Below are 18103 nucleotides of genomic sequence, written 5' to 3' on the forward strand. Positions count from 1 at the left end.
TTATGCTAGCCATAACATTTCAGTATGTGGAATCAAACTAAGGAATGGATTGAGTAAGGAAATCAAACAATGCACAACGATGAGCCAATTCAAGAAACAATACAAGCAGTTGATGTTTGCTAAATACAAGGATGAAGAGTCTTGAACCAGTCATGATGTGCTATATATATCACTATATTGACATGCACTATGGTACCCATTATGGCATTGGATGCTCATATCACCGAGTACTTTGGTACGAGGTGCATTATTAAAAACAAAAAACCTTAAACTGTATTATGGAAAGCAGGAAGTGAACAAATGTAACAGTTACTGATTGTAAAAGTACCAGATGGAGGGGTAGGATTTAATAAGCTTTGCTTCTTCCTACTCCTTTTGGACATGTGGAACTGGGAACTGATTATGTGATGCACTCAATTGTAATCTGATGCATGTTCAAACGAAAGAAAACCACTACCATTACCATATAGACAAACAACCATTCACACTCACATTCATACCTATGGACAATTTGGAGTGGCCAATTAACCTAGCATGTTTTTGGAATGTGGGAGGAAACCGGAGTACCCGGAGAAAACCCACGCACCCATGGGGAGAACATGCAAACTCAACATAGAGATGCCAGAGCGGGGAATCGAACACACACACACTCGTCCACCATGCAGCCCACTGGACAGACAGTAAAAACAAAAAAAGAAACAATAAGGAACTCTCCCAATGCTAAGATGTGTCCACGTCTATGTCTACTATTGGGTAATATTAGTGCAAGGTTGTTGCTATAGGGGTGTTATTTCATTTCTAGAGTGCTCTAATAGTGTTAAAACACCCACTTAGTAAACAACCATTCCCACTCACATTCATACCTATAGACAATTTGGAGTGGCCAATTAACCTAGCATGTTTTTGGAATGTGGGAGGAAACCGGATTACCCGGAGAAAACCTACGTACGCACGGGGAGAACATGCATACTCCACACAGAGATGGCCGAGGGGGGAATCGAACCGGGGTCTCCTAGCTGTGTGGCCTGCAAAAATGTATTCATTGTTTTAAAATCCGCAATAGAGCGAAGGAGCAGGGACGACTGTACTCTTGTGTTACTTAAGAAATTAAACTAATTTTTAATTAAACACTCGTCCACCATGCAGCCCACTAGACAGACAGTAAAAACAAAAAAGAAACAATAAGGAACTCTCCCAAAGCTAAGATGTGTCTCCGTCTATGTTTACTATATTGGGTAATATTAGTGCAAAGTTGACTATAGGGGTGTTATTTCATTTCTAGAGTGCTCTAATAGTGTTAAAACACCCATTTAGTAAACAATAGGCATCATACCATGTGAACTTGACAAAACCATGAACTGTGCCATAGGGTGTGTGCAAATGTTATTAGACTTGTTAAATGTTCACAGATATATGGGTCTCAAACACGCGGCCCGCGGGCCAAATGTGGCCCGCAGGACACTAGTTTGAGGCCCCCGCCTTGATATGAAAGTTTAATGTTAGTGCGGCCCGTGCAAGTTTGATATGGATGCTGTATGGTATCATGTACCCAGAAAAAATTATTACGTTTGATTAATGTTCATGTTAAAGGTTAAATAACTGTTAATAGTTATCCTCCCTGTCTGTGTGGAAGTGGTAAGTTTTTGGCTATTTAAGTTTAAAGGAAATAACTTGAAGGCTACCGTTTAGGTCGCTAGCTCTCTAGTTTGCGAGTTAGCATGTGTCTCAAGACCCTGCAGTTGCGCAATATGTTGTAAATAAAAAGAGTATAAATGTGACTATAGTCGTGTTTTGTCATGTCTACAGGGCTCTAATAATGCTTTGTTCATTTTAATCTGAAAAAAATAATTTGTCTACCCACCAACTATATGTGGTTTCTTAAGTTTTTATTATTTGCTGTTTTATTATTATTATTATATTTATTTATTCATTACTGATTGATTGATTTTCTTTATTCTTGATTTGTTTATTTATTTTTCATTTTATTTTGTGTAGAAAAATAAAAAGTAAGATATTTGAGAACAATGGAATGTTTTATCAGAGCTTTTATTGTAGAAAATTGGAACCAAAGCGAAGTTTTTATTTTTTTTCTGTTTTTAATAAATGCGTTTTTTGGGTTTTTTTTTTTGAAAACCTGATGCAGCCCAGTCTCACCCAGACCCAAGCTCCAGTGCCCCCCACGTAAATTGAGTTTGAGACCCCTGCTGTACATAATTACAGTCATCCTTCTCCACTCTGTGGTTCGAATCTTCTATTATTAGCGAAAACATGTGCATATTTCAGCAAATATGATGTAATTGTTTTGCCTAAATTGCCTCCTTTAAGCACTTGACTTGTGATATGTACTGTGGAGAGTTATTGTCTTTGTGCTGAGAGCTTGTGTGTGTTTAAGTGTGCCTGGCAAAGGGCCATTTTATGGCATTGCCCTTCACTTAGAGACCACTCAGTACATGCTGTATGTTGTTTATTCTGTAAGTACTACATAAGCTTTCACTCAACATATTTAAGTCTCCATGGCTTTATGCCTCCATCTTGTATTTTATCTCTCTATCCCTCTTACCTCCTGTCTCTGCCTTCCAGGGCCAAAAGTATTACCAAATGAATTCAAACTTGCAATATATTGTTATACATTAAATAAGAGACACAAGTATTGAAAGATGAGTCATGATTTAGAATGAAAGGCTACTTCAGAATCATTTGATGTCGCTCCTCTGTACCTCCGTCGTAAATATGTCTTGGAAGATCTTTGCACAAGATCAACGATGCTATCACTGCTGTTTTATTTTGTGCAATAAAACACTGCTATTGCATGGTTACACGTCCTACAAAGGGATAATACAGAAGGCTTTTATTGTGTTTAAAGTTTTATGTGAGGGATAGAAAGAAATAAGCTGGAAATGAAATTCTTGATCTAACATACTGTAGTCCAAACTTAAAGATTCCATATTATACTATTTTTCAGCGATTTTAAATAAGTCTCAGAGGTCCCATAGTATTGTATTGAAAGCGTGTCAAGTCTTGATGCTGAATTTTTGACAGTTTAAAAGTGATTTTTATCATTGCTGCTGGGAATACGCTGGTTTGTGTGTCTCTAGCTTCAATACTAATGAGCTGTGTTTGCCCACGCCTGTCTTAGATACTGTGTGTGGCTCCAACAAGCACTATTTATCCACTATAGACTATATGTATATGTATATGTATATGTATATGTATATGTATATGTATATGTATATGTATATGTATATGTATATGTATATGTATATGTATATGTATATGTATATGTATATGTATATGTATATGTAGTATATGTATATTAGGGTGCATCAAATTTGAATGGGAAATTTTAAATTCATAATATCAATTTGGCTGGCATTCCATTTTTTTCTAATGAACATAAAAATGTCTTTTGCAAAGTTTTGAGGAAATCCATTGAGATTTAGGGGTGCCACCTCACACATAAACTTTTGTAAAATTTCGGAAAATGTGCAATTTCTAGTCCAATTGCCAAAACGTTGACCTGGAAATGTTGAGTACAATGAACTTCTATACAGCATCATTTTCTATAGGGTTATCAAAGGGGGCCCAGACCAAAGACCAGAGGGCAGCATCTTAGGAGAGCTGGTGGGTTGTGCTGCACACTAAAATAAAATAATAAATGGACAAGTGTATATCAGATTATGTAGGACTACAGTACTACTCTCAATAAATATGAGGCATCAGCAATACTGTCTACTCTATATAACTGTTATTGATGTTATGCTTGCTCAGCTATTAGCTAACTGTCATTAGCAAACTGTAGCTAGCTAATGTTAGCTACAGTAGAGGCAATGAGCACCAAATACCTATAAATATGACTACAAATCATTCAAATTACAAAGACAAAACCACAAATTTGGTAGTAATATGTAATAGGAGTATAAATACCAACAAAAACATAAAGATCACCTCAGAGTTCTTGAGCTGCAGTCTTTGCTGACCTCAAATCTCCATGGCGACCATTGAACTGTTCACCACTTTATTCCACAAAAACAGATGTATGGTGGCACCCCTAAATAATCATGTATTGGAAAAATATTTTGGATGTGTTGCTTCTACATATATTGGAACACTTTTAGTACCCAGCCATATAAAAATTCAATAATTGTGTTTTTTGATGCACCTTAATGTATATGTACTATATGTATATGTATATGCCTCAGAAAAGGGCATTTTGTGGCATCTTTTTATTTGACACTCACAACAAGCTTGTCAACGCATTGGAAATCACAGGTCAGTATAGTATATAACTGTGTAACAATGTAACAGTCCAAGTCACGGCATCATCTTACAAATAACCCAAAACTCATCGCACAGCAACTTAACACTCAAAATGTATACCTGATAAATATACAGACGTGTTCCAATACGAGTTTATCCATCAGCCATAATACTCCAGCATACCCCCACAACCCTAGTGAGGATAAGCGGTATAGAACATGGATGGATGGATGATCTCCTTACGTGAGACATAAACACACATGTCTTTCTCTTTTCTGTGCTTAAAATATATAAAAGCAGATATAAAGAGGCACCTAATTCATGCACGTAATGGGACACATGCAAAGCCTGCTATTAAAACACCTCCAACAGCGTTTTATCATGTTATATCCATGCTGTAATCATGTAGTAATGGGCACATAATATGCAATACCTACCTTAGCTATTATTACATCTTTTACCATTTTTTTCATTTTTGCTGTTGTTTTTTTGTTTAATTTAATTTCTAGAATGTGCCACAGCCCAATAAAAAAGTAACCATGGACTGTATGTGGGCATCAGGCCGTAGTTTTGACACCCCTGGCCTATTCCCCCAAAAGTTGCATAAACAAGTGAGGTACTGTAGATGGTGCTGGCCATAAACAATCACAGATTGCCATTATAACATCATAAAAAGTACATTTTTCATCATAGGGGAACTTTCATTACTGTAGACAGCATATAAGTTATTCTATAAATTGGGAAATATGTTGTTTTGCACAAGAGATGATCATCAATCAATGTATATGGAAACACCGTACAGAGGCAGAAGGGAATACTGTATTTGAATTGAGCTGGCTGCTGTAATGTTCTAATACCTTCATAAGAAGATTATGTTTTTGCCTTCTTGTTTGTTTGTCTGTTTTACAGGATTATCCTAAAACCACAAAGTCAGTTCAATGTATATGACCAATCATAGCACCAAAGCTACTTACTATGGTCGTCCTTTCATTACTGCAACTCCTACGTCCTCTTTTCCACCAAACAGTATAGTTTTGTTGTTAACAATTTTGTGTCTTCATTTAAAAAACAAAATACAAGTGTGTATCAGGCATCCTTCTGTTAGGGTTGCACTTCCTTAAGAGTGGGGCTGGACACACACAATTAGAGCTTCCACACAACGGCATGCAATGTGAAATGCACAATTTATCTGACAAAACGTCTTTGTGGAACTCCAACGATAACTTGCATTGTGTCATGTCGCTGTGATGTCACTCGATTTAAGCACTGAAGCAGCTATCTTCATCCCACCCATCGGGTGTGTAGGTGGGATGAAGATAGCGTCATCCCACCTACAACCTGAAACCAGATCAGAGACAAGTGTGTTCAAGTAACACCAATGCAATCAAAAAACAGAAGAGCTCACTGATATATATATTTTTTAATCCACTCTTCGAATCTAGGTATTGGTGCTGTAATTTCCAGAGTATAAGCCACAACTTTTTTTTCTTCAACTGCTCAGATGGGTATAATGCATTATAGTAAGAAATTAAAATTAGGGCTGTCAAAGTTAACGCGTAAAAAAAAAAAAACATCCATACATACCTCTGTGCATCGGAGAAGGTGCAGCGGTGCGTTCAATGACCATCAAAAAATAGAAAAAATAAAGTAAATAATATTTATATTGTATAATATACAATTATATTTTAAATTATATAATATTTAAAATGAAACAAATATTTTAAAAAAATATTTAAAATGAAAAAAATAAAAATCTCAGCTCAAAAAATTCCCCTGGTTCCGAAATTGATATTCTTTTACATCAAATTTGATTTAATTATCGTGGTAGTTGCACAATGAATCATTTAGCACACAGAGATTTCCCCTACTTATTATAGATAAAAACCTACGTATTTCTATCTGTGATTTAATGTGATTAATTGTGAGTTAACTATGGACAAAGTGCAATTAGTCGCAATCAAATATTTTAATTGATTGACAGCCCTGGTTAAAATACTTTTTTACTCGTATTGGTACTTATTTTGTGTATTTCGTAGCAATCATTTTTGACCGTGTATGTCTTTTTATGACATGAACATGTCTGGTTTATAGTCCGGTGTGGCTTATACAGCGGAAATTACGGTGTATATCTTGGAATAATATAATGTTACTTATGGACAGTCCTGTTGGTGGGTCAACACGGAGGACATACTGACGGCCAAGACTTGCAGAGACACACAACTTAGCAGTCATTTCCATCGGCACTAAGCCAGACAGCTTTTAAAAGCCAATTAATTATGCTTGTCTACTCAACTGCACATCCAAATCCTGAGCATGCGCTGGTGAAACCGAAGCACGGGCATCTAAATTGACATTAGGCCTCTGCATTAGCTTTGTGTGCATCATTTGATCAGGGTGCACTTAGTATCACAACTTTTCACTTTCTAATTCAAGTAGTAAACATTCAATTCTTAAAAACACATTCTTACACAATCAAAACATTGGTTGTCAAGAGGGAATTATTTTTGGGAAAAGCTAATTTACTTTGTAGACACATTCCTGGAAAAACAACACACACCTCTAGGGCGTGGCTTGATTGTTTACGTCCTCTTGGACTTTATCTATTCTAGTATGATTGAGTCCTATTACCCATAAATGTGTTGTTGGACGAGTTCAGTGTGGACGAATTTGTATGGGTTGACCATCAAACACCTTTGGGATCTTCTGCATCATTGAGTAAATGCTCTAATTAACACTTCTATTTAATTAACCACTGAGTCTTGTGTATACTAATACAGTAATCCCTCATTTATGGCAGTAATTGGTTCCAGCCCTGACTAACATAAGTGAATTTCCATTAAATATGATTCCTTTTTTGTAAATTAAATATTTTAATAAACTTGTTGAGAACCTAATAACACCTTCACACTTGCATTGCCAATATAGTACATCAGGGGTCTCAAACTCAATTTACTTGGGGGCCACTGGAGCTTGGGTCTGGGTGAGACTGGGCCGCATCAGGTTTTCCAAAAAACAAAAAAAAATTGAAAAACTTCGCTTTGGTTCCAATTTTCTACAAGAAAAGCTCTGATAAAACATTCCACTGTTCTCAAATATCTTAATTTTTATTTTTCTGCACAAAATAAGATGAAAAATAAATAAACAAATCAAGAATAAAGAAAATCAATCAGTAATAAATAAATAAATATAATAATAATAATAAAACGGCAAATAATAAAAACTTAAGAAACCACATATAGTTGGTGGGTAGACAAATTATTTTTTTCAGATGAAAATGAACAAAGCATTATTAGAGCCCTGTAGACATGACAAAACACGACTATAGTCACATTTATACTCTTTTTATTTACAACATATTGCGCAACTGCAGGGTCTTGAGACACATGCTAACTCGCAAACTAGAGAGCTAGCGACCTAAACGGTATCCTTCAAGTAATTTCCTTTAAACTTGAATAGCCAAAAACTTACCACTTCCACACGGATAGGGAGGATAACTATTAACAGTTATTTAACCTTTAACATGAACATTAATCAAATGTAATAATTTTTTCTGGGTACATGATACCATACAGCATCCATATCAAAGTGGCCTTAAAATCCCCAAAGGCTCTGAAGTAGCATTTGCCAGTGGCACTTGAATATGAGTCCATTCCCTGTTAAAGTGGTTGAAGTATAGGTTGTGTTTGATTCCCATGAATATCATACAGTATTGTGTATACATGGCAACCCCCCATGCAGTATGAATGGGTCTTGTTGGTGCACCTAAACCTCCAAGTCTTTTAGCGGTCTGCAGGTTAGAACATGTGGTGTACAGCAGTAGCAGCATATTTTTGAACCACCTTTCTCGTCCTAATTTGGGATGCAGACATGCTAAAAAGCAGAATTTGAAATGACACAAGTTCAAGTTGGAGTCGAGTGAAAACCCATCAGGATGTTTGGGTTCTCGCCAGTGTTTGTCACTTATTTGATGCCTTTTAATGGACAGCACATTAGAATGAAAGCTCATTAGCTGTCAGCAGCTGCCGGAAGTAAACGATCCATAAAATAATTTTCAGCTGAAAAGGAGCCTCAAGGAGGAAATTCCGGTGGAGGCCAGCAGCAGTCCTGACGTGTAAATCAGTCGTACTGCTCGGGTATGGGGGCGAAAGACTAATGGAAGAAAGTTCTCTTATGTTGTTCTATTCAGCAACTACCTGTTGATGCAGTCAATATAAAATCTTGTTGTCTTGTTGCCTAGTGACCGACTCTTCTCCTCCCCCTTCCGCAGATTTGTGACAAAGAGTGGCACTATTATGTGATCAATGTGGAGTTTCCAGCTGTGACTCTCTTTGTGGATGGAGTGACCTATGAACCCTACCTGGTGACCGATGACTGGCCGATCCACACCTCAAAGATCGATACGCAGCTCACAGTCGGCGCCTGTTGGCAAGGTTGGTGTGTGTGCATGTGTGTGTGTATGATCGGTGTGTATTGTATATATTGTATTTAAATATCCAACTATTTACATCAACATCAAGAAAACGTCACACAATGGAATATAACTCGAAATATGCAAAACTAAACAGGTTTTTGCTAGTGTTTTGTATTAGGATTGGCTTTTTTAAGTGTTTCAGTTTTGTTTCCTGCTGCTGATTTCCATCATCGTTCCAGCTTACTTGTGTGTCTCCCAACCCTTACTCCCCCTTCTGCTTAGCATGGACGCATGCATACACACATTTTGACCAATCAGGGAGGCGTCCAGGAGGCATCCTAACCAGATGCCCAAGCCACCTCATCTTGCTGCTCTCATTGCGGAAGAGCAGCGCTTCTATTCTGAGAATTCTTCTTGCCTTATCTCTAAGGGAGAGCCCAGCCACCCTACGGAGATAACTCATTCCGCCCGCTTGTACCCACGATCTTGTCCTTTCGGTCACTACCAATAGCTCACGACCATAGGTGAGGGTAAATTGAGAGCGTCGCCTTTCAGCCCACAATGGACCGCACCACGGTGCACCAATTCACCTGTCAATCTTCCCTCACTCATGAACAACACCCCAAGGTACTTAAACTCCTCCACTTGGAGCAGGATCTCACCCCCCCCCCCACCTGAAGACACGAGTACTTAAAGAATTAGAAACAACTAGGCGTGTCACAAGATCTCGTACCATAAGATACGATCTCGCAAGATTCTTGACGTAGACATCGTAGACATTAATCTTCCATGGTAAAATAAAGAGAACATTCATTCCTTCATTTTCTACCGCTTTATCCTCACGAGGATCGCGGGGGTGCTGGAGCCTATCCCAGCTGTCTTTGGGCGAGAGGCGGGGTACACCCTGGACTGGTGGCCAGCCAATCACAGGGCACATATAGACAAACAACCATTCACACTCACATTCATACCTATGGACAATTTGGAGTGACCAATTAACCTAGCATGTTTTTGGAATGTGGGAGGAAACCGGAGTACCCGGAGAAAACCCACGCATGCACGGGGAGAACATGCAAACTCCACACAGGGATGGCCGAGGGTGGAATTGAACCCTGGTCTCCTTTGTAAATAACTACATTGAATTTGATGTATCAATTGTTTATTCATTTATACAGTTACAAATCCCAAATTTTCACATGTTTATGTTATTTGTGGGCGGCACGGCGGTCTAGTGGTTAGCGCGAAGACCTCACAGCTAGGAGACCAGGGTTAAATTCGGCCATCTCTGTGTGGAGTTAGCATGTTCTCGGTGGGTGGCGGTGAACTGTAGGTCTTGTGACAACAAGTATGCAACAAGTATACAACAAGTATACAACAAGTATACACACAGAGTTTAGCAATATACGTATGATTGTTTGTCTATATGTGCCCTGCCATTGGCTGGTGACCAGTCCAGGGTGTACCCCACCTCTCGCCCGAAGACAGAAAAAAAACAGAAAAATATACAAACTTATATACAAATATAAATATACAAAAGTGCTCTGGTTCCGATTTTCTACAATAAAAGCTCTGATAAAACATTCCACTGTTCTCAAATATCTTAATTTTTATTTTTCTACACAAAATAAGATGAAAAATAAATAAACAAATCAAGAATAAAGAAAATCAATCAATCAGTAATAAATAAATAAATATAATAATAATAATGAAACGGCAAATAATAAAAACTTAAGAAACCACATATAGTTGGTGGGTAGACAAATCATTTTTTAGATTAAAATGAACAAAGCATTATTAGAGCCCTGTAGACATGACAAAACACGACTATAGTCACATTTATACTTTGTTTATTTACAACATATTGCGCAACTGCAGGGTCTTGAGACACATGCTAACTCGCAAACTAGAGAGCTAGCGACCTAAACGGTAGCCTTCAAGTTATTTCCTTTAAACTTAAATAGCCAAAAACTTACCACTTCCACACGGATAGGGAGGACAACTATTAACAGTTATTTAACCTTTAACATGAACATTAATCAAACGTAATATTTTTTTCTGGGTACATGATACCATACAGCATCCATATCAAACTTGCGCGGGCCGCACTAACATTAAACTTTCATGTCAAGGCGGGGGCCTCAAACAAGTGTCCTGCGGGCCACATTTGGCCCGCGGGCCGTGTGTTTGAGACCCCTGATGTAGACCCACGCTGGTGTATGGTCTCGTCTTGTGAACTGTAGGTCTTGTGACAACAAGTATACAACAAGTATAAATGTTCTGTTTTTAGAAAACGAAAAGAACAGGCTGGAAAATGATGACATCTCATGACAAACATTGAGCTCCTGCATCGGCTACTGCCAACCAGAAAATTATGTTTGAAGTCCACACACACACACACACACACACACACACAGTGAGAGAACGTAGGATGGAAAAATAAATAGAGATTAAGATGTATGCCTTGAGGCTGCAAGCATTTCTTTTGATATGGAAAGGCATGAGCAAAGTGGGTATCAAACAGGAAATGGTTGGTACCAGCAGCCGGGGGAATAAGAGGTAGACGTGATCACATTGGAGTGAATGGGAGGTGCCGTGCAATGGCTGTAATCATTATAAAAATGTGCTTTACGTGGGGGGTGGGGGCATAACAACAGCAGTGATCATCTGCTCTGCAGCTCGCCTTAATCACGCTTCTCACCTCCTTCTGTATTTTCAAAAAGCCTCCTTCCCGATGACATTTTGCTTGTCGTTTGAAATTCTTTTCATCCTGTGCTTGATTATAATTTTCTTTTTGTCATCATCGTTTCTTTGCTGCTTCGCACGCTCTGATTCTTCTCTCTGTGAGTCTCTGATTGTGAGAGAAGGCCCTGAAGGAAGGATTAGGCAGAGTGAATGGGCCACAACTTTGCCAGCTATTACGTCCCAATGAAGCTGCCTTAAGCCTCACTAAGCTGCAACTGATAACTTTGCAGGCCATTAGTGAGCAAGATTGCCTTTCAGAGTCTCTCATTTCACGACCCCCCATCCCCCGCCCCCCTCTTTTTACTCGCAATCAACATCACAATAATGAAGTGTGTGGAGTTAAAGACATGCAAGTTCCTTTCACTGCCTGACAGCAAAAAGGAATTTGTCGCAGCATAACGTTCACAATATGTGCTTTGGTAGGTAGAATCCTGTTTGGATGGAAGACTTAGTGTCATTCTCACTGTGGCAAAGACCCAAAGGGTTTGTCAAGGTCTCTGTATAGTAATGGTAATGGTTTCATTTCATTTGAACATGCATCAGATTACAATTGAGTGCATCCCATAATCAGTTCCCAGTTCCACATGTCCAAAAGGAGTAGGAAGAAGCAAAGCTTATTAAATCCTACCCCTCCATCTGGTACTTTTACAATCAGTAACTGTTACATTTGTTCACTTCCTGCTTTCCATAATACAGTTTAGGGTTTTGTTTTTTTTGTTTTTTGTTGTTTTAATAATGCACCTCGTACCTCGTAGGAGGTGATATGAGCATCCAATGCCATAATGGGTACCATAGTGCATGTCAATATAGTGATATATATAGCACATCATGACTGGTTCAAGACTCTTCATCCTTGTATTTAGCAAACATCAACTGCTTGTATTGTTTCTTGAATTGGCTCATCGTTGTGCATTGTTTGATTTCCTTACTCAATCCATTCCATAGTTTGATTCCACATACTGAAATGCTATGGCTAGCATAACGTAGTCCTAGCATAGAAGTGTTTCAAATGTACTTCTTCCCTGAGATCATATTTCTCCTCTCTTGTAGAGAAGTATTGGATGACATTTTTAGCTAATTGCTTATTTTTAGCCTTATGTATTATTTTAGCTGTTTGAAGATGAACTATATCAGCAAGTTGAAGTATTTGTGATTTTAGAAATAAGGAGTTAGTATGTTCTCTGTAGGCGGCATTATGAATTATCCTTACTGACCTTTTTTGCAGTACATTTAGCGAGTGAAGATTGCTTTTATAGTTATTAGCCCATATTTCCACACAATAAGTAAGATATGGTAGAACCAGATAGCAATAAAGAGTGTGGAGTGATTTCTGATTGAGAACAAATTTTGCTTTGTTCAATATTGAAATATTTCTTGCCACCTTATGTTGTATATTTGTAATATGAGGTTTCCGGCTTATAGTTTCATCTATTGTGATCCCCAGAAATGTATTTTCCTTCACCCTTTCAATGTCCACACCGTCTATTTGTATTTGCTGGTGTGTGTCTTTTCTGCTGTTACCAAACAGCATGATTTTAGTTTTACTTAAGTTCAAGGACAATCTATTATCATCAAACCATCTTTTTAGTGTGACCATTTCTTCTCTGACCTTTCTAATGATTTTGTCTGTACTCCCTCCAGAACAAAAAGCAGTGGTATCATCAGCAAATAATACCAGCTTTAAGTCTTTCGTGTCATTGATGTACAAGTTGAACAGTTTTGGTCCCAGTATTGACCCCTGTGGTACTCCGCGTGTAATATATGAACTTGCAGATGTGTATTCTATTTATAGATGTGCTGTACGTATTGCTTCCTGTCAGCTAAGTAGCTTTTGACCCAGTTCAGAACTAATCCTCTTATGCCGTACCTTTCTAATTTAGTTATTAGGATGTCATGATTGATTGTATCAAAGACTTCTGTCAGATCCATGAATACGGCTGCACACTTCCTATGATCTATAGCGTGAGTGATTTCCTCCATAATTTTCATCAGTGGCATGGAGGTAGAAATATTAGCTCTGTATCCATACTGACTTTAGTAAATAATAAGTACTTTGTAAGTCAATAACTAGAAAATACATAACTTTTACACCTTTACCTCTTTACCACTTAATGTATTAGTGATGCTCCGATTGGGATTTTATGCTGCAGATTCTGATACCAATCATTCATGATTGACATCGGCCTATATCAATACTGACCATGTTTTACAGGACATGGGAACCGCCTGTAGAGTTTGTCTAAGGAGCGGCGGTCGCTTTGTGTGACTGGCCAATCACAGAGCATTAACAGTACACGATTACAGAGAATGAAGATATGTACCCGTATAAAAGGCATAATTTGTAACGGATACTCTTTTTCCATCCATCCATTCCCTGTACCGCTTATCCTCACGAGGGTCACAGGCATGCTGGGGCCTATCCCAGCTGTACACTCTGGACTGGTCACCAGCCAATCACAGTCGGCAATTAACCGAGCATGTTTTTAGAATGTGGGAGGGCACGGGGAGAACCTGCAAACTCCACACAGAGATGCCCGAGCGGGGTATCGAACTCATTTTATCTTGAGTAAATCATGTTTACTGCATTATTGGATACTGTTCACATACTAGTAGTCAAATGTGTGTATTGGATTGTTGACATTTACTCATGATCACATCACATTATGTGCAAGTGAAGTGCGTTTTGTTAGTGTAGCGCAGGGGTCTCAAACTCAATTTACCTGGGGGCCACTGGAGCTAGGGTCTGGGCAGGGCTGGGCCGCATCAGGTTTTCCAAAAAAAAAAAACACGCATTTATTAAAAACAGAAAAATATACAAACTTTTTCAGTGCTTTGGTTCCGATTTTCTACAAGAAAAGCTCTGATAAAACATTCCACTGTTCTCAAATATCTTAATTTTTATTTTTGCGCACAAACTAAGATGAAAAATAAATAAACAAATCAAGAATAAAGAAAATCAATCAATCAGTAATAAATGAATATAATAATAATAATAATAAAACGGCAAATAATAAAAACTTAAGAAACCACATATAGTTGGTGGGTAGTTATGAAATTATTTTTTTCAGATTAAAATGAACAAAGCATTATTAGAGCCCTGTAGACATGACAAAACACGACTATAGTCACATTTATACTCTTTTTTACAACATATTGCGCAACTGTAGGGTCTTGAGACACATGCTAACTCGCAAACTAGAGAGCTAGCGACCTAAACGGTAGCCTTCAAGTTATTTCCTTTAAACTTAAATAGCCAAAACTTACCACTTCCACACGGATAGGGAGGATAACTATTAACAGTTATTTAACCTTTAACATGAACATTAATCAAACGTAATAATTTTTTCTGGGTACATGATACCATACAGCATCCATATCAAACTTGGGCCGCACTAACATTAAACTTTCATATCAAGGCGGGGGCCTCAAACTCGTGTCCTGCGGGCCACATCTCGCCCGCGGGCCGCGTGTTTGAGACCCCTGGTTTAGCGCACCACAACTTTATTTAGCATACACACACAGATATTCAATACATAGATTTTATAACTATGACGGACAGAGGATTAAATGACCAATATATTTATTGTTGTAGTTTGCAGAAGTGCACATCATCATACAGAGAACTGTTCAAATGTTGTAACTAAATAAAGTAAGCAATATATTGGAAAGAGCTCTCACTGTGATGGATGTCATGAGATAAATTATTCAGCTTTAGCTCCCTTCTTCATTCGGGCCAATCAGCCTACACACCACACTGCAAATGTGACAGCAGCATCTGTAAAATGTGCAATAAAACTGTCCGGCTGCCCAGCTCACTGTATATAACAAAAGTGTGTGGGTTTCAAACACAAACAAGGAAGGAAAAACAACCAAACGCTATCTCCTGAGGCAGGAAACAATTTAGGCTTTTATGTTTGACAGAAGAAGCGGAGCAGAGGCAAAAGTGCAAAGAAACTTCTTACAGAGAAGCTGCAAATCAGGGATTGCTAAGAAAGTCAGGCCACAACATGAAACGCTACAGCAGACAAACGCCGACCCACGGCAATGAATACTTGAAGAATCAACAAGAGTCCAAGGGGAGGGGTGACATGGATGCTTGTTGGAAGTGACACACTTTATCCACAGTGTTGCATGTTTGTGTTTATTCACGATGAAAGACGCGTTTCCTTGCTGTGACAGTATAAGAGCGTTCCAGGATAAGCATCCATTGCATCTGTCAAACTCAGGCTCACAATTCTTACGAGGAAGCGTCGGAGGGGATATGTTGCTGTGCCAGATGTTGAGAGCCTGTTATATAAAATTGATGTGATTACTACTACAAGGGTGTGGGGGGGTCATAAATGAGTAAAACGCTGACATCTGTGCATGGTCATTGTGTATATATTTATAGTTTATAGTCACGTCCTTTGGTGAATTTGTGTATGAAACCTCTACCAGTGAATTATACATAATAAATGTTTTTTTCTTTGCAATTGTCCTTTATTGACCCACTTCGCATTTTCCACAATGTGCTGAACCTCACCTTCTCTTATCTGCTTTCTCTACTTTCTCTTCGTTTTCCTTATCTCTTCTATTCTCTTCCCTACCCGCCGCCTTCCTCCTTCCCATTTAGGTGGTGAGGTAGCGACTCCGCGTTTCACCCAGTATTTCCATGGCAGCTTGTCGGGCCTGACAATCCGCCCGGGCCGCATTGAAACCCAGAAGGTTATCTCCTGTTTGCAGGCCTGCAAAGAAGGTCTTGATATTAACTCCCTTGAAAGCCTGGCTAAGGACATCAAGGTGTGTGGCTATTGTGGGGTGGGGTGAGCGGGGGGGGGGGGGGGGGGGGGAACATGCAGCACATGAACGCACAAACAGACTTTCCTTTAACAGACTTACTGTATTGTTATAGTAAGACTGTAGTTCATCCACAAGTACTGTAAGTAAGACACTTTCCTGTACATGGGACAGATGAGCCAGCATTTTAGGGCTCAATTAAATTCAGTCTCAGACACGATGACGACGTCTCTCATCATTCATGCACAAATTAGGAGGGAGTTAAAAGTATTTATTGATGTCTAACTCTACAAATCTGTATAATTGCATGTTTATTACCTTCATAAGCTCTGATCTGTATTGTAGATGTATTTTCTGCATTATTGCAATTGGTTGTTTTTTTTGCATTTTCTTATAGGGGACCTGTTATGACTTTTTCCACTTTTCTAACCTATAAATGTAGTTAGAATGTTGTATTCTTGTGTTAAACCATGCCAAAATTTCAGGTTTGTGTCTTTGGAAGTGAGCCCTGAAAGAACTTTGGGATGGCTCAAAACACTCAGTTTGAAAAGGCGTGGTAAAAGCTTTCTTTTGTGATGTCAGAGGGACACACTTCCTTATATGATTCATAGGAAGCTCTTTGGGTGTGTGACCAATCACAGTGGAGTGGGCATAAATTAAAACTAAAATAAATTAAATTAAAAAAGAATAAATGGAAGTAGAAGTAGAAAAAATAAAATAAAAAATATTTTATGCGGAAGCGAAGGGAAAAAAAACAGCCATGGACCTCAACGCTGTTAGCATGGCTATGACATTTTGTCGATAGATGACTCGATTACAAGCAAACATACATTAAATTACCATACATTTTGGATAAACATATGACCTTATTTTGATATTATATTTTATTATTAACATTTTGAGTCACAATTGGTCGAACATACAGAAAGACACTTATTTATTTTCTATTTTTGACACGAGTCATAATTGGTTCCCTCCCTTCAGCCCCCAAATCTAAATTGTTATTATTGAGTTGGCTTTGCTGTACTTTATATTGACTTATGTAGGAAGTTGATGTTGCACCAAGAGTGGCTTTCCAGGCCATTCATTGCCATTCTTGTCAGGATGCATGCTGCTAATTGCAGAAGCTGCTGCTCACCACAATGCGGTCAGACAAGCACATTCAGCAATTTGTTCTCCATTGGGTGTAATAATAATTGGTGTTTTGTGAATCTTTTAGCTCAGTAATACTAATTACTGATTATTTGGTGTTCCTAGTTCCATTTTAACCCTGCACAGTCCGTGCTGGTGGTGGAAGGAGAGGATGTAGACAGTATCAACACAGCCATGACAAAGGTGTCCTACATCAACTCTCGCCAGTTCCCCACGCCAGGCCTTCGACGGCTGCACATCAGCACCACTGTACTGTAAGTTCTTCTATGTTGCTGGTTTCAGTTTCCTTGTTTGCTGTTGTTGATCACAGGAAAAAACCTTGGTGACCCCTAGTATAGCCAGTAGTACATTTAAACATATACACTGCATGGATGTGATTGTTATTGGTATCGGTATCGACGGATTTGTATCGGCAGCATAAAATCCTGATCGGAACATCGCTGGTAGACGCGTATATAAACTTGTGTTTGCATTCTAATATTAACATAGTAGCATTTTTAGCCATTTTCATGGGTAGACACGATTATGCTAGGTGTTAGCATTGTTAGCTTGTAAACATGATCATACTGGCTTTTTTTGCAATTTTCATGACTATGAACTTAAGCAGACACTTAGCGCCATCATGCTAGGTGTTATCATGCTAATATTAGCATGTTAACATGCTAGCATAATTATACTAACATATAACATTTTTAGCATTTGCAGAGGCAGCCACTTATCGCTTAAGGTGGTAGCATGCATGTTAGCATTATTGTGCCTGTTGTA

General features: G+C 38.4%; 1 protein-coding gene across 1 annotated transcript in view; it reads left to right on the forward strand.

The window, feature by feature from the left end:
* The window catches only part of clstn2a (calsyntenin 2a), a 183182-nt gene that overhangs the window by 151399 nt on the left and 13680 nt on the right, over nucleotides 1–18103 (forward strand). Inside the window, exons 10-12 of the mRNA XM_058069210.1 lie at nucleotides 8525–8687; nucleotides 16023–16189; nucleotides 17444–17592. Coding sequence (XP_057925193.1) covers nucleotides 8525–8687; nucleotides 16023–16189; nucleotides 17444–17592 — 479 coding nt within the window. The remainder of the gene's footprint in view (nucleotides 1–8524; nucleotides 8688–16022; nucleotides 16190–17443; nucleotides 17593–18103) is intronic.

Source organism: Doryrhamphus excisus, chromosome 3, assembly GCF_030265055.1.
Source record: "Doryrhamphus excisus isolate RoL2022-K1 chromosome 3, RoL_Dexc_1.0, whole genome shotgun sequence".
Taxonomy (NCBI): Eukaryota; Metazoa; Chordata; class Actinopteri; order Syngnathiformes; family Syngnathidae; genus Doryrhamphus; species Doryrhamphus excisus.